Source organism: Accipiter gentilis, chromosome 7 (genome assembly GCF_929443795.1).
Source record: "Accipiter gentilis chromosome 7, bAccGen1.1, whole genome shotgun sequence".
NCBI lineage: Eukaryota > Metazoa > Chordata > Aves > Accipitriformes > Accipitridae > Astur > Astur gentilis.
In genome coordinates this window covers 5,355,799-5,378,130 of record NC_064886.1, presented here as the reverse complement: position 1 = coordinate 5,378,130, position 22,332 = coordinate 5,355,799, and the positions used below count along the sequence as shown (strand labels likewise).

The window sequence follows — 22,332 nt, the reverse complement described above, 5'->3', positions numbered from 1 at the left end:
AGGTTGTTTGGGGCTCCATCCTACTTCTAATATCCAGAGGAATCTTCAGCTATTGATTTCAGCAGCAGGAGGATCAGGAAACATAGCAGTATGCTCCACTCTACTGACAGAACATAAAACACTACAGCTGACAAAAAAAGCTCTGTTTAGTTTAGGGTCCTGTGCTTTGAACCCTGCTGTATATTTGAGGCTCATTATGGAAAGAAGTTATCTTGGCTATAGGTAAGCTTACAGTAACTACCACATTCTGAGTGTGACTTTGAGCCTACACACCACATGAAGAAAGAAACAGATCCTCACGCTCCCAGATATTTCTGGATTCAGTCTCATAAATAACCATCCTGATTTTTGAACACTTTCATTAAATTTCACAAGCTATTTTCTAGGCTAAAAGACCTTGCAGCAACTATTTTATAAAAATTTTGTGAGGTGTCAAATACCACCACCACCTTTTAAATAAAAGTGGCAGACAGAAGCTGTTCTAAGGAAATGAGTAGAATTTACACACACGTCAGGTACTACATGGAAAGAAGAACTTGTCTTTGCATCCCACCCTTCAGTGAGGTTCAGTAAGAACCACAGTGCCTTTTAAAATCTTGAAAGGGCATCTCAAAGAAGCTAGGAATTTGTAATTCAGCAGTCGTGTTCAGAAGATTTCAGAAAAACACCAGTGACGAACTACATGGTAAAATGAATGCTGCAACAGATTCTGTGCATCTACAGAGCACCCGTGTGACTACCTGTTACAGCTCAAACAGAAGTGTGCAACAACATTATGACCATTCCTTATAATTTCTGTACCGGTAGTACCTGGATGTCCACCTCATGCACCATTTTGTAAGGCATGGTATATACATATAATCAAAACAGACAACCCCAAGATGTTTAACAAAGATTCCCTTCATCCAAAGAGGCAGGGATGTAGCAGTCCTCATGCAAGAAAAACACAATACCTCTTGGTTTCTAAAGATGCTTACAACACTTACAAAAGAAAAACGCAGCTTCACAAAGAAGCATTGAGAATAACTAACAGTGCTCCAAAGTCCCCACTGCTGAGGATGAGGTAACTGGTCAATATTGTCACAGCACTATAATTATCTTTAGCAGGTTCTCTTGGAGGAGGTGAGGATTTAAAAAACAGCTGGGTATGTTTGTAACATCTGGAAAGAGCAGCACACAACAGCAAGTTATTTAAATGATTCAAACTTCCCCATCGTGACAGTGGCACAACAGTTTTCCTCTTCACAAATAAAAGCTTTAATTTACCAGTCAGTTCTTGCTGGGCACCGTCAGCTGACAGAGACAGCATTTTCTGCCTGAATGTTAATTTCCTCTCTTTAAAAGAGATGTACTTTCACAGAGACAAACATCTCCCAGGACACACTAGAGGCCTTCCTTCCTGGCCATTACCACAAGGTCACTTTGCAAAGTCCACGGTATTGTCCTAACCCTTTTCAAAAGGAGCATTTTCCAAGCGTGATGCTTGCAATACTCTAGCCTCAGATGCAGCCAGACAGGGCAGGGCCCGGCTGCTTTAAGCTACAGTACAGCAGTTGCTGAAGAAACCCTCAGGGGAGTTTATCTACCAATCACATAGCACATTACAAGGTTTCCAATGCAGTACCTCAAATTTACATACAGATTCCTCATATGTGAAAAGATGATCTCCTGCTGCTCCTGCTGTGTCAGGGATCAATACGACACCATGGCACTGCTGTCTGCATTGTGCTGCCACTCTGTATTTCCTCCTGAAAGCCAGTGCCCTGACAAGAGTTTCCTGCTGAGGGAAGCCTTTTCTGACAATGTCATCTGGGGCTGCGCTGAGCAGCAGCTCTTGCTGCTGGATGAACATCTGGAAAAGGGCCCCTGTGCTTCTTCAGCCTCGGGGTGCTTTTTAAGTCACACTTGTTAGGAAATGTACTCCAGGACTGAGAAATTCACTGGGAGCTGGTGCCAACATCAGGAGGAGCAAGTTTATTATTTGGTATTACAACATTCCTCACTTACAGAATTGGGAACAGGCTCACCTGCTCACCCAAAACAAGACAGAGCAATTAGCAGGCAGAGATACTGCGAGACTGTCCTTCCACTCTCCCCTTACAGCACGCCAAGATGTGATGCACCCGGTGCCAAGGGCATTTTCTGCTTTGCCTATATCTGACAAAAGATGGAAACAAAGAGCAATGCTGTGACCAGAACAGCCTCACTGACTGCTCTGTTTCTGCACTCCAGGCAGAAGGGCAGGTAAGAGAGGGAACATCCTGGGTGTAGGTATCAAGCTCCCCACCAGTCCAGGGAGACCTGCCAAGGCTGAGAACTCCTTTCCCCTACCCTGGCAAGAAGGAAGCAGTCCAAAATCTTTGAGCTGCTTGTGGCAAGGGGAGGAGCTGGTACCACATCCACCAGACCACATCAGCTAGGGGAAAATACACCTATTGACCAAATTGCAGATGGGATGTTCCCAGCAGGATGTGGGAGCAGCCTGTATTGGCAAACTCTAACCACTCAGAAGGGAGTGCCAGGTGGTCAGCAGTCCATCCCATGCTTCCTACCCAGCTTGGTTGGCCCATTTTTTACTTGTACAAGTCTGACTAGTATTTCATGTTCTGACTCTGTCCCTACCTCTTTGATGCCAGCATCCATTTCTAGCCTTTCTGCACTGCCCTACCATCTCTTGGCTACCTCTCGACCCACATGTTTCAGAATAAATCTGTCTTACAAGACTGTCACAAGGCAGCAGCCAGAGCATTCCTGTCTGCCTGCCATGGGAGCTGTGAGGACCCAACACCCAGCCAGTTCTGGATAAGCAAGCAAGAAACCAGTTCTTTGCTTCCACTCCTAATGAACTACATTTTTTAAAAAAGAAAACAAAAAAGGAAGGTGGAAAGCAGTATAAAGGAAGCTTCCCAGGTATCTCATGCCTATAAGGTTCTGGTGTTTTCTTCTCAGCTGGGTGGTGCTTCTTGCTATTCCAAAGACTGAAAAACCAAAAGATTGAGTCACAGTCATAAATGCAATCTCCCGACCTGAACCAAGCTCAGGCAGAGTGGTTAGAAGCACTGAAGATATTAGACAGAATGCATACAGTGGCCCGGAGCCATGGCTGTTTTGAATGTGTTTACAGCTTGTCGGCCTAAGTACTTTAGTTTACTAACCAGGTTGGCATTGCATGTTGTATTCAATTACTGCAAGCCTGAGATTCACCAGCTCCAAGGATTAGACAGATTCAGCTCTTCTTGACTCTGTTTAAAGAACTCAGGGCTTTCTGGCTGTTGTTTAAATTAACAGCAATAATTGTTTTCTTGCAAATGTTAGAAGAACACAGATTAAGAATCTAGAAACCACAACACATAAGATTTTGCAAAGTGGTTGCTGCCGGCACAGCTCTGTAAAGAGAATCAGTGATTCAAAGTGGGCGTATAAAAGGCACTTTAACTCTCAGACCTTCCTTTGGTACAGTGTGTTCACATGCTGTGTAATGAATGCGTTCAAAGGAGAGGTTTCCCGTAAGGACAGCTCAGAATCTCATAGAGAAGCTGACAGTCTACAAAGGAGAAAAACTATTCCTTTCCATTTTTAAAGTGTAAATATCTTTGAAAGATTCTGCTAAACAGGCTGGAGGTGTCTCATTGTCTTGGTGATATTAAACAGGGCAAATTCTGTAATCAAGCCAATCATGCTCCATTCAGGGAGAGGAAGGAGCAGGGAAAGGAGCCAACATTATTTATAACATCAGTACTGGTGCGCCAGCTCTCCTCAGGAAGGGCTGTACATCCAGGCAGAGCCCTTAAGGAGCAAAGAGTTGGAGAATAAAAAAGGAAAAGTTGCATCTGTTGGGGGTGGTGAGACGAAAGTGACAGTAATACAAAACAAACAAACAAAACCAAATACTGAGAGGAAGAAAGGAGAAGGGTTTGGCAATGCTGGAGAGGGAAGGACAAGCTAGGAACAGTAGTACCAAGCAGAGCAGTAATCCCATTTATTGCTGTAGCTTCAGAGGTGAACTTTTCTGGACCCTCTTGGGACCAAGCTAGGAGAAATGTCCACAACCTGCTCTGATACAGCCCTGGCTTCCGGATAGCTGGCAGATAGTGAGAACAAAAGATTTTGGTCTGAGGACCAGTAATGGCTGCCAATGCTGCGCCAACCACGGACTGCACAGCAGAAAAGGGAAGAGAAATTCTACCTGGAAATCTTTAAGTGCGAGCCAATTTCCCCTCCACACAGAACAGAAAGTCAGAGTTAGCTGCTCAGCTTTAGCACTCCTGCCTCCCAGGGCATGATATATACAAGAATCGGAGAGATCTATTTTGGCAAAAACCTCATCTTCTAAACTCTAGAGAAGTGACTCCATTTCCTGGGGGGTGGAACCAGCTTTGCCTTTCCACTGGCAGCCCTGCACCCACCTCCACACAAGCCTTTGAGCCTGGCTTTGTTGGTGAGCTGATCTTGAAAGGCCTTTCTTATTTCTGCTCTTCCCATTGCTGTAATCTCTCCCCACATAGCAGCAACAGGATCATGATGACTGAAGCTTCCCATCCTCTCTCCAAGCCGCAAACTACCCACTCCAAAACTCTTGGTGATAACTCTTCTCTGGTGAAGGGTGCCAGTCACTAACTTTCCAGCTGTCCCAACACTTTCCTGTGCCCCAAGAATACTGTAGCAAGTTCTCCCTCTGTCTTCTAGCTCTATCCAGGTGTCTTCTCTACTTTTCACCCTAGCTGTTTGGGGAAGACAGACATATTCTCTCTCTTTCTGGGAGTGAATTACCACTACCTATTACAAACACTGTCTGACACCTTTTGCAGCTACCAGCACTGTCTTATTTGGCAAACAATTGGGCTGACGTTTTCCAAGACAGGTTTCCAGAATTTTTGGAAAGTTCAATCACAACAGTTCAACTGTTACAGAATGCAAGGTTCAGGAAAATTAAATCACTTCTCAAGCTAAATAAACAAACAACTTAAGCATTAGTGGAACCTATTTCTCCTTTTTCCTCTTTCCCCTGTAGGCTTGCTTCAGAGCAACAGTCAAAGTTTGGCAAAAGCATTGGCTTTATGCCAGGACATGCGTCAGCAGCTCAGCATGAGATTCTGGAAGAGCCAGAAGAGGGGGTACGACCTAGCTTGCTCAACGCAAACATTTGTTAATGCCTCCTTATCACAAGCATGATGTGTCAAGGGATGCTGAGATCCACACTATAAACGCCCATGTTGAATATGTCCTCTCTGGGTCACAGACAAAACTGATGCTGGTGCACCTCTTGTCACCCTCCTTGGATAGCAACAGATGTTTGTGCAATGGACACACAGCAGGTGGAATGTAAATACATAAGAGGTGGCTGAACAGTTTGGAGGCAGAGCAGCCAGCATCTTTTAGTCTGCTTATATGATGCAGGTGGTAGGGAAGATTGGAAAACAGATCCCAAATGACAAGGCATAAACACCACAAACCTTCTGGGAGTCAATTGCAGCACTCAGTTCCTGGAACACAAAACATGAAGCGCTGGGACTCAGTCACCCTATATGCTGAGGGAACAACATGAATCCCCTCCACAAGTAGTCCAGGAGATATCGCTTCATTCTCTTTTAGAAAGAGACACTGCTTTTGCCACTCTGCACTTTCTCTATGGTGGCTAGGTAGATCAGGTGGAACCCTGATGTGCTATCCAACCAAAGGCTATAGCTGCTATAAGTAGATGGAAGGACTTCAAACACTTGGCTGAAAAAAACAAAGCCCACAGCAAGCCCACAAAATAAGTCAAAGCAAAATGCCCTTAATATCCAGACAGCAACAACCCAATCTCCAAGAGGAAGGCTGGTCTCATGGATAAGGTAGATGAACATCACACTGGAATGCTGCTATGTCAGTGTGATGCTAAGCAAATTACTTTGAATTACATTTAAAAAAAAAAAAAAAATTGTCTGCAATATTTTCCATCTTCTGGGTACCTGACTGGAGTGTTGCTAACTCTTGGTTGCAAGTGAAATTAAAGGGATTTTACTTTAAATGTGAAGAAAACTGCATTAAAAGTCAGAACCTGGTTTTGTAGAACATTACGCATCTCACATTAAGCAGCCAAAACTAGCAGACACTTTTCCTATAATCTGTCTGCCTTGATTACCTGTGGTTAGTGAACATACCATTCTCTTATCTCACAGGAACATTGCAAAGATAATTAAGACCTGTGTAGCATTCCAACTGCATTCGGAATTAATGGTTATGCCAAAAGGAAATGAGTACTGTTGTACTCCAAGCGGTTTGCACAGTGTCCTGTAAATAAGGTGTACACATAGCTCTAGAGATAAAATACTGAATCCAGTGAGTGTCATTCACTATATACACTGATCAATGCAGGAGCCTCATAGAAAAAATAGGACATGGTTGTGTAATTGAAAGTTGTCATGAAGAGATCTGGGGGTTTGGGTTGATGGCAGATGGAATATGAGTCAACAGTGTGCTCTGGCAGCCAAAAGGGCCAACCGTGTCCTGGGGTGCATCAAGCACAGCACAGCTAGCTGGTCCAGGGAGGCAATTGTCCCACTCGGCACTACACTGGTGCGGCCCCACCTTGAGCACGGCATACAGTTTTGGGTGCCTCACTGTAAGAAGGACATCAGACTATTAGAGCGTGTCCAGAGGAGGGCAAGACTTATGAGGAACAGCCGAGGTCACTTGGCTTGTTCAGCTTGGAGAAGAGAAGGCCGAGGGGTGCCCTCATCACAGTCTGCAACTTCCTCAAGGGGGGCAGCGGCGGGGGAGGTGCTGATCTCTTCTCTCTGGTGACTAGCAATAGGACATGAGGGGATGGAAGGGAGCTGCATCAGGGGAAGTTCAGATTGGACATTAGGAAATGGTTCTTCGCTGAGAGGGTGGTCGGTCACTGGAGCAGGCTCTCCAGGGAAGTGGTCACAGCACTGTGCCTGTCAGAGCTCAAGGACCATCTGGACGATGCTCCAAGTCAGATGATTTAGTCTTACGTAGTCCTGCAATGAGCAGGGACTTGGACTTGATGATCCTTAATGGGTCCCTTCCAACTTGAGATATTCTATGATTCAAGACGAGGCTATAGGCACAAGGCAAGGCTGGATAACCATAGTAATTTCTTAACTTCTGAATGACTTCACAATCTTAGTATTTTGTCAAAGTGGTGTATATAGTGCATGTGCTGTGTTGTTACATACAGTTAACTGTTGATTCCTAGACTCTGGTCATAAAAATAATCTAAAATTTTCAGAATTAATTGCAGGCACCTAAGAAAGAAGTAAGAGGGCAAGGAGACAACTATAAAAGCAAATACTTGTAAACAAAAAAATGTTTTCTGCTAATCAAGCATAGTGAAAAAGAAAATAGAACAGACATACGTCCTGGTATTTCTGATCCAATACATTTTAAGTGCTTGGCTCAGCACAGAGTGTTTGACACTTAATTTTGTTACTGATTTCTTTTCCGCTACAGCTGAAAACATAACTACAGTAAAAGCCATGTAACAAGTTGTGATGACAGAAAGTTTAACTTGTTTTAACTTGTTTGGGAAATACTGCAACCATATATAAATTAGTCTCTTCCTCCTTGTCATGGACCATCCTTCATGAGTGGCATTGCTATTTGTGGACTAATTACAGTGAGGATCAACTGAAGTGGCTGAGGTTCATGATTAAAAGTCTAATCAGTATCAGGACACCTTTTTCTTTTGGAAGCCATAAAACACCTTTTTATAGTCAGAGAAAAGAAAGCAGCCATTTGTGTTAAAAATTATTTTTAAAAAGGCAGCCTTCTATCGTTATTAAGGTAAATTTGAAATTAACTCCTGTTAAATGCTTATGAGGCAATATTCAAAGTAGTAAAGAAGAGGATTAAATATTAGGCAGTGTCTTTTTCAGGCCCCCAGTCACAGGCACTATGACAGCTAGCTCTTTGAAGATAACTCTCAGCCATATGTAGTCACATAGTGTTTTTCCTTCATCCTGAGAAACATAACCTGGAAATCTCAAGCCAACATTAAAACATTCTTGGAGCTTTTGAATTTACTAATTATCATTTCTTCATTCAAAAGCCTCTTATATATCACAAGAATTCTCATCTTGAGAGATAAAAAAGTATCTCAGAATTAACAGACTAAAGCATAAGCAGCTAACTAGATTCCATACTTTACAGTCAAATAAAATTAAGCAAATATCAACAATATATGTACTTGATAATGCTTTAAGAGATCTTGACAATGCACTTTTATAAATGAGAAAGAACAAGAAGAACACCGTCTCAAGTAGGCTTCTGAATCTAACATTCATCCTAGAAAAAGTAAGGAAGCATATGATATGGCGCTTAACCAATAAAGACTAATAGAAGGATGTATATAATGAATGCTGAGTAGCAATGGTTTGTGGAACTTGTCAGACTCGACATCGTTTTGATGCGAGATAAATGTCTGATAAAGGTGATGGTGTCGATTTACATGTACACTGATACTTGTAAAATATCCATCTTCTTCTCCCATGACATCTTAATTAATAGGACAGAACAAGATAAAGCCAACACATAAGTTAAACCACTTAAATGACAGATTTCAAAGTGTCATTTACAATGTGGGAATTCCAGATTGTTTGGCTACACTTTCTTAGAAATACATTAGGAAGGAAGTGACAGTTGTCTTTGTGCTATTAAGCACTTTTATGAATGACTTAGGGAAACCAAAAGTTTGAAGATGACAAAGAAACTCAGGGAAGCAGCAACCTGGGATTGAAGTGCTCTACAATCTAGGAAGCAAAACGATAAAGAGAAACAAAGATTGAAAGTCAAACAGATTAATTCAAGCTGAAACTAAGACACCTTTAACTGTGAAGACAGCATTCAATAGTTATTTACCAAGGAAAGCAGCAGATTCTCTACCAAGACTATTGTGAAAACAAAAATAGAAATTTTCCTTAAGTTCCAAGCTATAGCCAATGCTACTAAACCTGAAGCAAAAATAAAGCAAGATAGCCTGAAGGTCCACATCAAACCACAGGTCAGGCTAGATGGTCCCTTCTGAACTTTTTATCTACCATAATTAATTATATAGATAGCTATTTAGTGAATAGTCAGATTTGTTATAAGAAGTAGCCATCTCCCACCCAAAGTCACCATACTTCAGAGCTGGCAGTTTTAATTCCTCTTATTCCATTGTCACAGGGTAAAGGAAACAGATCTTATATTCTAGAAGCTTTATCAAAGTCTTAAACCTACCTGAAAATAACTCTTCTTTTCCTTGTGAAAGGCAATGACAACCCACACGCACAGATGTATGAACATCATAACGTAGGATGTTTTGTTCCAGAGCCTCCTTTCCAGGATATCTGGTATTTAGAGACCCTCTCAACAGCAATTAATCACCAATTCTCTCCACTAAAATTCAAAAAGGGTGAAAAACTGAGGCTTAAAAAAAAATCATACACACAACACTCATCCCTGAAGTTTAGGTTTAGCATCAGCTAGAAGCCACAATTTAGCTTTATATATACAGTATCAATCAGGCACTGCTATGTTATGTCAGGTAATCTGTCCTACAGTGCTAGTAGTCCCTGGTCTTTGCTTCCTGTTAAAGCAGTCTAACCACTTGCAAACCTACAAGGCTTTGCTGACACCAAAAAGGCAGGAAAGGACTCAGACTCACTGATTTTGTAGATTCCAGAGACCCTGAAGATAGGGTGTCTCGGCTGCCCCGACTCTTGCAACTGAGATGGGGTGAGGATGATGGCGAGTCATCAATATAGGGCATCATATCATGATGTCGCCTCTGTTCTTCAGCACGGTCTGCATCATACGCATAGCTAGGTGGTGTGCCACTGAATGAAGCATCTGTAAAAACACAGGAGAAAAATCTGTCCGGTCAGAGTCAAGCTGGACAGGAGACAGACTGGTCAACCAAGGCACTGCCTGCCTCCCCGCTATTATGATTACTTATCAGTAAACCCAGAGTCAGCGATAGTTAAATATAGATCAAGTGGAGGCGTAAATTTAATTAAAATCATGTTGTCATCAAATGTTCACTTCACTCATTTTAAGTCCTAAAAGGTAAAGTCCTTTCTAATATCTAATATTGGTGTTCATTTAATTACAGCTCCTTCCCTCAAGTTTTCTTTCAAAAGCATTAGCATGAAAATAAATCATTTTGCAGTCTCCATAAAAGTTATGCAGTCTGGGTTTAGGAATGTAGTGGGTTAGGGTAACAGACCCTGTTTTTTCTGTAAAACAAGAACAGATGATGCCCCTGCCAGTTTAGCAATCACAGATAATACATAGCTCAGGGGAGAAACATAACTCTTTCCAGACCTCTCAGGAAGAAGAGAACTAGGAAAGAAAGGTCTTACATGTCAAATGAACGCACCTACTGCCAAAAATAAAATCCTAAAAGGCCCTTTTCTATTGGCTGCCCCTCCGCCTCAATTTTGGGACTAACTCCTTAAACAAATGAACAAACCACTGCTCCCCCCGCCTCCCCCAAAACCCAACCAAAAAAAAAACCAAACTAAAAAGGATAGTGCTATGAAGAGTCAAATTAACCATTGTTGCACGAGATATCAATGAACTTCTGCAGGAAAGATGAGTAGTACAATTGGGTCTGGTATCTTCAGTAGCTGTGTACAGAGACTGTTTCTGCAAAAATCTATATTAAGGACACACACTGAGCAGCTCCCTCTACCATAGGTTAAAAGGTCTTTTACCTCTCTGCACAAGGAAATATACACAGAGGACCAAAATTTGCTTTCTGCACAGTGGCATCGCATCACATACATCTTGCCTGAGAGAAGCTGGAGACAACCTTACACAGGAGTTACACCGGCCTGTGAAGCACTTTCACCTGTCAATGCCCAGAGGTATGTAACAGTAACAGCCATGCATGGGCCACTGAACACCACAATGGTAGAGCTCCTCCTCTTTCAGTTTGTCCTGGTTTTGGCTGAGATAGAGTAAATTTTCATTCTAGTAACTAGTACAGTGTTATGTTTTGGATTTAGTATGAGAATAACATTGATAACACACTGATGTTTTCAGCTGTTGCCAAGTAGTGTTTATATTAAGTCAAGGATTTTTCAGCTTCTTGTGCCCAGCCAGCAAGAAAGCTGGAGGGGCACAAGAAGTTGGGAGGGGAAACAGCCAGGACAGCTGACCCAAACTGGCCAAAGGGATATTCCACGCCATGTGACATCATGCCCAGTATATAAACTGGTGGGAGGGGTGGATTGCTGCTTGGGAATTAACTGGGCATCGGTCGGCAAGTAATTACATTGTGTATCACTTATTTTGTATATTCCTATTCTTTTTTTATTATTCTTGTCATTTTATTATTGTTATTATTATCGTTATTATTTTGTTTCTTTCTGTCCTATTAAACTGGTTTTATCTCAACCTATGAGTTTTACTCTCCCCCCTCCCCCCCGCCCCGATTCTCTCTCCCATCCCACTGGGTAGGGGGGGAGTGAGTAAGCAGCTGTATGGTGCTTAGTTGCTGGCTGGGGTTAAACCACAACACAGTTACAAGTCACAAAATGCCATTCTTCTCTCAAAACGGAAAAATAACCACAGGGAGATAAGTTAGATCCACTTTTACAGTAGCAGGCAAGCCTTATGGAAGACAAAGCCACAAAAAAAAAAAAAGAATAGCTTTTTTGTCTTTTAAGTTTAAAATTATCCATTAAATTCACACTTGAACACAAGTAGGACCAATTTTTACTTGTTTTCACAAATATCCAGGTTCTGCGAAAATAATAAGCAGCAGCTGCCAAGCATACCAATAATCCTGTTATACATCACTAAGGCAGGGTGGAGGAGTAACATTTTAAAGCCCACTTTCCTCCCTCACAGTAAACTCAGTTAAAGCATGACTCATTCCAGTAAAGGATGTGAACTTTGTGTGGAACAGAATAAAACTTGATCCATGTGGCTTATTCAGGAGGGAGAGCTGGTCTAGGGAATTTACGCAAACAATATACTGAAAATCCAACAATAAACTCACTGTAGAAGTGAGCCTCTGTCTTGGTTTGTACCAAATACCACCCAGCTAAATAACAGCTGTATACGAGGCCTTTAGGCTGCTTAAGAATCGTGGCAATATTATCTTAACAAGCTCAATAAGTTTTATGTCACCCACCCGCTCATGGTATTACCTTGTGATCATGCTCCCAGAATTCCTCAAAAGACTCATTAGATTGTGCAAGACCACAGGAGGTGAGGGGGGAAGAAAAAAGTGGTACATGTTCTCTGGAATGGACTTTTGTCTAGATGTTAGAGGTTTCCAGAGCTCCCCAAACATTTATAAGACACCCTATTAGGTTGATTTGGTAAACAGAGGCTTGAAAGGGAGTTGCTGAAATAAGAATGCTCACTCACAAACAAAAGAGATTTTTAGATATCTCGAAGTTAGATAACATCTACAACACCTGCAAGCCAAATAAATCTCATGATGGAATTTTCAAAAGCTCTTTGGTTGAAAGAATGTGGAAGAGAAGACAGCATGGTCCCCACCTTGCACTACCCAAACAGGCAAGGAAACACTGAAAAGAAAAAGTAAAAATACCCTCCTCACACACAAGATGGATGGTCTTCTGTTTGGCCAGAAGTTTAAGGGACTGTTTCGACTCCAGAAACCAGAATTCTAAGTAGGAAGAAGGATGGGTTTCTCCTTGAATCTCTGCACTATTTATGCCGTATTAAAAACAAACAAACAAACAAAACCACGCCAACAAAACCCCTAACACCGTATAACTTCAGTAGAGGAGTGCAGATATCTGTTTTCCATTCAGCTGTCCCTTGCGCACCTTTGTAACCCAAGAAGCCTGCAAGATATTACTGGCAATTTAACACTGGCATTATCCAAGGAGGAACATCAGTACTGGGCGCTTATGCAGGCTTCATGCCTTTGATCAAGCAAGAGTTCTTTTTCATTCAGGAGTTCCTTCAAACTACTCTCATCCAAACCAGTTTCTCCTGGTTTGCAGTAACAAGACCATGTTGCTGTGCAGAAATTAAGGCAGGAATATTTCTTTCACTCCCAATGCTCACTTTCAAAATCTATAGTATGCTCCACTTCTGTTAATGGGGGAGTGAAAGTAGACTAAAATATATTAGCAGAAAGGCTTGCAGTGAATCACAGTATTTTCACTTTCCTCACTTTCTCCTGCTAGAAAGCAGGCTTCACACTTCTACCTTCCATAACACGTTCTGTCTCCTACAGCACAGGGAAACCTTTACCTGAAACTGAAGGAAAGGGCAGGTGGAGGACTGGGCTCAGAAGAGGAGATTTATTCCTAGCTTTGCAACAAGATTCAGTCTACCTTTGAATCACTTTGTCTCCCTAACCATAAAAATGAAAATAACACTTCTCAACAAGGAATGAATCTATCAGTGTCACAGAATGCCATGAGATCTGTGCACAGAAAGCTCCACACAGAATTTAAAACTTTATTTCTGTATCCTCCAGGGATCCTTTACACGTTAAAAAAAGCTTAGAAGTAGTTATAATCCCTCTTTTTTTCTATTATTGCTGCATACAGCACTGAAATCCACCTATGGAGATTTTAATTATCTCCAAGGCAGAAGGACCTTCCTGCTTTTACTCTACCATTTATTCCAACAGAAGCAAAGTATTACCGTAGCCAGATACACTATGCAAGTCTTAACACTAATAACAGAGGTAGAGACTTGTATCTCTGTGATTAAAGAGACCACTGTTACTAGGGAAACTGGGTTATTCAGATCTCCTAAACCCAGCACAATGCTGCACAGGCTGTTCAGGCTCTACCTGGGAGCAAAAAGACTAGAGCAAAGAGAGAGCCAGGAGCTCATCTGCTCGGACGCTTCCAGCTGCCCTGGGTGCTGCTGTTGTAGATGGCAAGTGGAGACAGCAGCTGGGCCCAAACAAGAGCACTCGGTTTCTTAGCCAGTGTCTCAGATAGGGTGAGCATTAAGAGGATTCTTATTCTTCTTTTAGGGCCAGCTAGTAACTCATCAGTAACAGAGCCATCAAAGCCAGAGAGAAAGATGAAACACAGGAACAACAGACAACTTCTGGCAAGGGACAACTAAGGAAAAAGGGTAGGCATACAAGGATGATGGGCTCAAACACGTTGTATTGAGACGGCACCAGGAAGAGATACCGAGGACATTACTCTGTGTGTGTCATGCTTGTCTCACCTCACCAGCAGGCTTCCTTTCTCCTCCTCTTTGGGTAACCTGTAAGAGATCCCATACCACAGAGAAGAGCAGCAGCTGTAACTTAGAGAAACAAGCCTTCTCTGCACCTAAGAGTAGCTATTTCTACCACTGGCCCTCTGACATTCTCTTACAGTACCCCTCTCCTGCACCAAGCACAATCTTCAGGTGCAATGAACTACCTGGGGCTACAAAGGCTCATCATCAATTCACACATTCTGCTAAAAACCTCAAGCATTTACTTCTACCTTTGGTGCTGCCAGCAATGGCCTCCCTGGCCTTGCTTTGCTCCAGCTTTTATGAATCTGTTCCACCACCCCCCTCAGTTACCGCTTCCATCCTCTTGCCTCCTTTCTCATATCTGTCCCTTTTTCATTTCCTTTTGGTTTTCTCAAACTTAATATTCCTTTTCTTTATTTTCCTTTTCCTCCCCTCTTCTAAAATGCTCCTCTCCCTCACTACCTCAAGTTTCACCTGGCTGGGGGGTAAGGAAGAATCTAACAAATTTACAGTTAGTCACAAATTCACTGGCACTCAGAGACAGCACAGCAACACTGTTCCCTGTCCTGCTGCCTACACCCTTCCTGCTGGGTGCCACATTCATTCTTTGGGAATATGAAATCAAGTCATAGATCTAACTCGAAAGCAGGAAGGGAAAAAGAAATTAACTTCTAAGTAAAAAGAAAGATTAGCTGCGTCTAATCCAGGGCCACACAATGGTTCAAATGCATGTATCATACTTTTACAGCATCACAACATCCGTAGCTGCTTGAGAGGCTTAATAGCAGCACGCAGAGAAGCTTCCAAGCTAGCTGTGCTCCAGCTAATCCTGCTAAAAGAGCAGTGAAGCCACAGCAGCTCAGACCTGCCTGCCTAAGTAAATACCTAGAATCCCGGAGGGGGAGGGGGAATTGCACCTCATGCCAAAGCCCCACATCACTGTGGCTTCATTGTAAATGGTACCAAGGCTAGCACAAGTTTGTAATGTCTATACTCAATCCAAAAACATTCCTGCAGCTGCAGAGTAGAAGAGAGCTAAGGCAGTTTGCATCTTCTGACTGTGTGTTTCTGTGCCAGGGAATGTGTGAGGCCATAGTTTGACAATGCATTGTCTTGGCAGCAATAGGAGTTTAAGGTTTCCCCCCACCAAGCCATAAACCACTGCATGACCCTTTCCCCTCTTAACCCCTTAGTTCTGCAACCCCACAGATGTCTATGGTCCAGAAAAAGAACTCAGCCAGCTCAAAGAAAAATATCTTTAACACTTCCCTTCTAAGCTGGATCAGCTTTCTGATCTAGTTCATGGCACAGAAATCCAAACTGAAGGGATACATGTGTGGTAGTTCAGGGGTGGGTATACTTAAAAACTTGTATTGCAACTGCAGACATCATATCATCATATTAGCAAAACACTGCTTGAGTTTCCTTTAAGGCTGAAGCTTAGTCAACTCCTGGGATTTATGATTTACACATGGCTGGTTTGGGAATAAGTTACCAAAATGCAACTTTTTTTTTTGTTGTTTTGTTTTTTGTAACCTTTAAGTTACTAATATGCCTTACTGACCTTAGCTCCAGCTTTTACATACTACTGTTTGCTTGGTGATAAACAATACAAAATCCTGTCATTTTATTTCTTAGCACTGGCCAGGCTACTTGGAGAAGAAACAGGGATTCGGGCCCAGTGCTGAGCGCATGTAGAAGTACATCAGTGTGGATGGGCTGTGAATGCAGTTGCCTAGGGAATACAGCAGCACTTTCTAAAAAAAAAAATAGAAGAGTTAAACTATGGAAAACTGAGCATCTTGCTTATTTGCTTGACACCTTCTGAATCATCATCTCTAAAACCACGAAATAGTGCACTCAATACTTTGTACAATTTTGCACAAAATTGAGATCCACAAACACTAATTATGTTGTCTACCTATATCAGAAGCTTGTCCCAGAATGAAAATCAAGTATCAAAAGGAAAAAAAAGAGAGTGTTTGCCATGTCAAATCCCTATGGCTTTATTCTTCTCAGACTGATGAAGAAAAGGCTCTGCTAGGACGCTAAACAGATTCAAAACAAACTATCTCCTTCATGCTCTGTATCTCTTCTGTAGGAAAAGACAGTGTATCTACGTGTCAAGACGTTTAGTGAAACCTGAAGCCCCCACTCAAATACAAAACCAAATCTTTTAGCAACAAAAAGTCCCATTAGTCTGCAAATTCATTCTTTAGCATTAGATGAGCATGAAAACAGAAAGGCAAAAAGTAACAAAAGCTAGCTCCAAGCCTGCCTATGGCCTCAAACTGTATTTCTCCATTCAGCACATGAAGACAATCCAACTACCAGTGCTACTGATAGACTCCTACAAGGCACACCATCATTTACCATAGAAGACAAATGCCCACAGAGGATGATCTTGCTTACCACTGCTGAACAAGCTGTTTGGAAGCATGGGTTGCAGAAGCAGAATTGCAGTGGAATACATAAGACAGCCCACCCATAGGAAACACCCATCAGCACACAAAACCAAGACAGAGTTAAACAAGCAGTTTCATACAATGCAGCCAAGCTGCAGTTTTCCTTCTGCAGGCAGACATGAAATGGGCTCTGAAAGTGCGCTGTATGTTGACAGCTAGCAATGAAACACTCTATAGGGAATAGGACAAAAGGGGAACAGTACCCCAGGAAGGGAGGTTTCTAAATACATAGCTGGACACTGGAATGACAACTACAGCTTACACAGCAACCAAAAAAGGAGTTCTGTGAAACCAAAACTTCAGCAGATTTCCCTGAAATCACCACATCCATTTCAGGTTTGTATCGTCCCCTCTCCCATCTGCAGCATGTTAAGTGGCTGCAGAAACAAGTATCAGTCACACGTACATTTTACCCAATGATTCATTTTCTTTTAAGGGTAATGGTGTGTTTGTGTGTGCACATGTGAGTGCACACGTATGCATGCATGTAGTGATTGAGAACTGCATCTTATTTTTGAGACGGAAGAAGGAGAAAGCAATGTACCTTGCATATAGAAGCAGCAAGACAGCTGGTGGTTCTCTCTACCCTCCCTCCCCCGGGGGATCTCAGGCCATAGATGTTAACCAGCCTCCAAAAAACTTCTGTCTCTACCACAGATGAGCTTTATCCTTGTAGCAGACAGCGCCCTTAAGTCTTTAGGAGATGAATTAACTGCAGTCCACTTTTAATCTTTTAGGTGTGTCAAACCCAGATCATTAAACATCTAAAAAAGAAGATCAGAGCTTTTTAATCTGCCCATACATTTCATGAAGAGTTCATGCAGACACTAGAGGACAGGTCTGATCTGTTTGTAGCAGTCTGTTACTAAGACATGCTGTTGCGTTTTGCTCTGATTGGCTTTTTCCTGGGGACAGATTTAACAATCACACAGATCTAATACCCATGAAGAGGGAGGTTCCATGATCCAGCCATGATGTGAAAGCTGGAACTACTGAGACTATTCTCCACCTCAGGAAAGCCTAAGGTATCCTCACACAGGACAGAAAGAACTGCTTACGAAGGCTACTGAGAGATTTGTTATCATGAGAGAAAAAATCAGGAAGCTAACCCGATCCTTCAGGAGAGTCCATCTTTTACCAGACAAGACTGCACTGTAGCATGCATGTTCCAAAGATTTCCCTTCTACCAGCCAGCACAACTTCCCGCTGCTCATCTTTGCTTCAGACAACTCTGGCTCAGCAACCATGGAGTGCTACGTGCTAAGGAGTGTAGACCAAACTGTCATCCACACATTACATTCAGCCAGGCTTTGACACAGTGCATGCCACAGAGGTCAGCAACGGAAATGTAGCAGAGGTGTAAATTCCCATCTCTCTAAAACGTCTGACACTTGGATCAGTTTCAATCAAACTGAAATACTGGGAGGGAGACACAACCACTGCACACCACAAACTAGACAGAGGAGTCCAACTGATGATAACAGTTGTGATTAGGAGGAAAACAAGTTACACCTTTAGAAGATGTGGCCTTTCAAATATAGGATGTCTCCACAGCAATTTGTAAATTTTAAGATATACTATAAGCGCGGTGTATGTCACTAACATTAGGAAAGACAGTTACCCATAGTTACTGCAAAAGGCAAGACTTGAACATTTCTCTATGACAGTTGACAATGCCTATGTCCTACTGGCTGCTACATGCTCTCCAAGGGACTTAAAAAGTTTAATCGCCATCCCTTAGAGCCCTAAACATCAGCAAGTAAACACATGCATATATGAGTGAGGTATGTTCCCAGCATGACTGGGTGCAAACATGCTACCAACAGGTAAAGACAGAGCAATTCAGGTCAGGCCTGAAGTACATAGGTACCATCCATTCAAGGAAGAGTGTGAGAATACTTAACTCGCAGGGCAGGCCAGGGCCCAAAACAGCAAAACTCCTGTTGCCTTTTTTTTTTTTTTTTTTTTTTTTTACTGTTTCTCCTAAATGTTTACCACTAGGTCATATGACACAATGTAACGCCCCATAACATGGATGAATACCTCTCAGACTCCTGCCTTGCACAGAGCAGAAAGTGAATCTGTTTCCATCCACGGTCTGTATCTTTAGATTCCTCTCCTGTTCTATGTTTTCCCAGGCAGACTGGAAAGGTTTCCATGTTCAGTTCATGTTGGCAGTCAGGCCACTGGATGTTCTTGGCAAAGTAAATCCCAGAGAAAACTGGGACACCTTTCTAGTTTTCTTTTCCATTCCTTAGTCAGGATTGTGCACCAGGTTTAGTTGTTCTCATTCACTGCAAGTCTAACAGGCAGAAAGCAAATTTTAGGCCTGGTTGTTCAGAATTTAAGACTTTTTTGCAGTATAAAAATACATGGACAGGCAGATACATTCATAAGTATGTGTGGCTTTGCACCAAAGGCACCAGGAGCTTCAGCACTGACTAAATCAGAGGTGCAAGCTGACTGAAATAGAGAAAAGGTTTCCATGAATAATAAGGTAAAAAAAAACAAAACCAACCCAAAACCAAACAAGTAAACAACCACGAACCACACACAGCTGTAAGGACAACCACCTAGAAGTCAGACTATTTCCCAACAAAAGCAGGGAATGCATTATGAGAGCTAAATTTTTAGGATTCAAGCAGTCTCTGCTCTCTTTGTAGGTTCCTGTCCATGTCTCCCCCCACTGTACCGTAACAGGCACGTTTGCAGGGAGCACAGCAAACCACAGTAGGAGCTGGCTAAGCTAAAAATAACTGGCAAGAGTGTTATTTCATAACCCAGAGCAGTTCCCTATTCCATTTCACTGATCATCTCCACACAATGCATCAGCATAACAGCACAGAGGTGGGATGGAGCAAGTGTGACTGCTCAGGTCAGCATTCCTGCTGAGCTCAAACTACAGCCTTCATTTCATTTCTCAAAAACAAACAAACAACCCCCCCCCCAAAACAAACAAACAAACAAAAAACCCCAAACCCTAGTAACAAAGCCTAAAAGGAAACTGCATGTACCAACTACATTGGGAGGGCTGCTTCTCTCATACCTAGTGTGGTTCTGCCATTTGACAGGTGAATGGATGCAAATTCCAACCATGATCAGCATACTATTTACTATTCTGTTCTTCACAGTTGTCTCAAAGTTTTGCAGCCACTTCAAACAATGTTTGGCAACAGGAATCTCCAGAAGAGATTAGAAAATTCATAGAAACAAAATGGACCAATTGCCACAGCACGATCTGTTAACAAAAAAACCCACGATGTATATATTCCATTTCCTGTATTTAACTAGAGCAAACCAAAAATCCTGCCATGCAGAGAGGAAAGCGCCTGTTAAAACAAGAGTTTAACTGAACTGACAGTTTTGTGAGAAAGGAAGGGAGGACCAGCCCTAGGCAGCAGGGGGTATTAAAGTCTATTCAAAAAACCAGTAAACGTGTCTGATAAGAATACTGTTCTGTTTCTCGATCTTCAATCTCTTTCAGGATGAGTTGCTTTGGCTTTTTTTTTTTTTTTTCATATTGTTTTGTTTTCTCACTAGTGCAGCTAGGACACTAAGAAGCCAATAAAGCTAGCCACCATTTTCCTGTTTACACTGTAAATCTAGCCACTGACATCTTACTTGTTACACTGTAAAAAATAAGCTATTGATTTACCATCTTGGCCTAGAACAAGCAACCCAAGCTAAATGCCTTGCTAGGCAGATGGTTCTGCCTACACCACTAACAACCTTTTCTGAACACAGCTGCTGCCCAAGCTCAGTGTCTTCCTGTCATCTGGCTGGAGAAGAAAAAACAACAGTTTTGTGTCATTCATAACCATGGCAAGGTAGTTATAGAAACCTTTTCTATTTTTTTTTATTAAAGATGCTGAAGGTAGAACACAGCTCCCTGCCAGCATTAATAAACACCATCTACTGCCCATCTCTTTTTCCTTGAAACTACTAGAGTACATGAAGGCAGTTGGGGTCACATGTCAAGGTTTGTTCTGGGCTAGTAAGATCTCACCTGACAAAGCATACCACCTTTTTTCCCAAACTGTGTGCTGCTTTTGCAGAATCTCCTTCTAGAAGTGGAAGTCCTCCTCTAATTATTATGGTTGTGAAGAATAAATTCAGAAATACATGATTCAAGAACAAGCAGTACAGTGGTGCCAGTCAGAGTTCTCAGAGAAGCTAAAGAGCAGATGAGAGGAAAGACCTCTCAGTCTGAGCTCATGGTATACTCTATCAGACACCAACAATGCTGTTTTACACTTCAGCACCATTGACTGATTCATTGCTGTTCATATTTTACTAAAATATGGGATAAGAGAGAGCTTATTTTGCTAACACAGATGTGTTACACCACCATTTCATTAAGCGCTGCCATCTCACAGCATGAATGAACCAACAAGTGATTTTGAAGCCATGCCAAGGGGAAGCACTAAAATACCAAAGAATTTCATCCAAAGGAAAACAGGACCACGCCAGTCCCAACTAAGATGCAACAACCTATGTAGATGATGGTATCCCCCAACAGCCCTCTTCTGTGCCCAGATTTGTTTATACAAAGCAGAGTTCCTGCTCAGACAGTAGCTCTCAAAGCAAATGCTTAGAGTCTTCATGTCCAGCAAGTCACAAAGTAGTTTCATAGGGTAACTTTGCACCAAGGCCACGAACTGAGCTCTTGTGGCTCCCTAATGCTTCAAGGAGAGCTGTAGATATGCAGAGGCACGCAGACACAGGCAGGATCAGAGCCTGGCTCCCTGTGCAAGCAGCTGTGACTGCCACACACACACTTCAAGGGCACTCAGCAGCTGTAATTCAGATCAGCTGGTGCAGGAGAAGAAGGCAAAGCAGAAGGACTTACCTGTGAAAACAGCTCTCTGCTGCAGGCCCTAGAGAAGCCTTTGCACTATTGCTGTACTGCAGATGAGGTAGCTAAAGATTGTCAACAGTGAGAACTCATCCCCAGGCAAGTCACAAAAGAAACAGATTTTCAGGGAGGCTGTCCCCACACCCCACTTTCCTGCACAAGACATTCTCTTTCCCTAGTGGTGAAGGTAACTTGTTAGGGCAACACTCTGGACACAAAGTGTCAAGAAACACAAAATATATACACCAAGTGTGTGTACATACATATATATGTGTGTGTATACACAAACACACAGTAGAAAATTGACCACTTGCCCCAACTATCTGGGAACAGGATTTGGCTGTGCCAAAATACAGGCTGAACCCAAGGAATCCACACCAGACTCGCATGGAGCAGTCTGCAGAGCAGGGTAAGATTTTAAAAGATTAACCAGTACAGCATGGACAGTCACGTACAGAGCAGACACAGCCAGTGATGATGCTTGCTGCTGTTAACACTTTCATTTCCAAATTCCATTGTTTAATAAAAACAGGTAAAGAGAGAGTCTGAGCAGCTAGTCCAGAGCATAACACAAGCCAGAAGCAGACCTAGAGGATTAATTTACCCGAGGAGCTAGTTCAAAGCAAGAAACTTTAAAAACAATACAGCAGCAAAAGAAACACTTTCTCCTTTCATTTCCAGCAGCATCCCCCTCCCAAAAGAGCCAGACAACCATTCCCTAACAAGAAGCACTGAAATTCCAGAAGGAGTGATAATCACAGTGGTCTGACACTGGCATCTAAGGTCTGCTTCTGATTTCAAGCCTGAAAAAAATAAATCAAT

General features: G+C 42.4%; 1 protein-coding gene across 1 annotated transcript in view; it reads right to left on the bottom strand.

Annotated features, from left to right (window-relative positions):
* Positions 1-22,332, bottom strand: part of BCR (BCR activator of RhoGEF and GTPase) — a 108,658-nt gene that overhangs the window by 46,919 nt on the left and 39,407 nt on the right. The window contains exon 2 of the mRNA XM_049804229.1: positions 9,653-9,837. Within this exon, the coding sequence (XP_049660186.1) occupies positions 9,653-9,837 (185 nt within the window). The remainder of the gene's footprint in view (positions 1-9,652; positions 9,838-22,332) is intronic.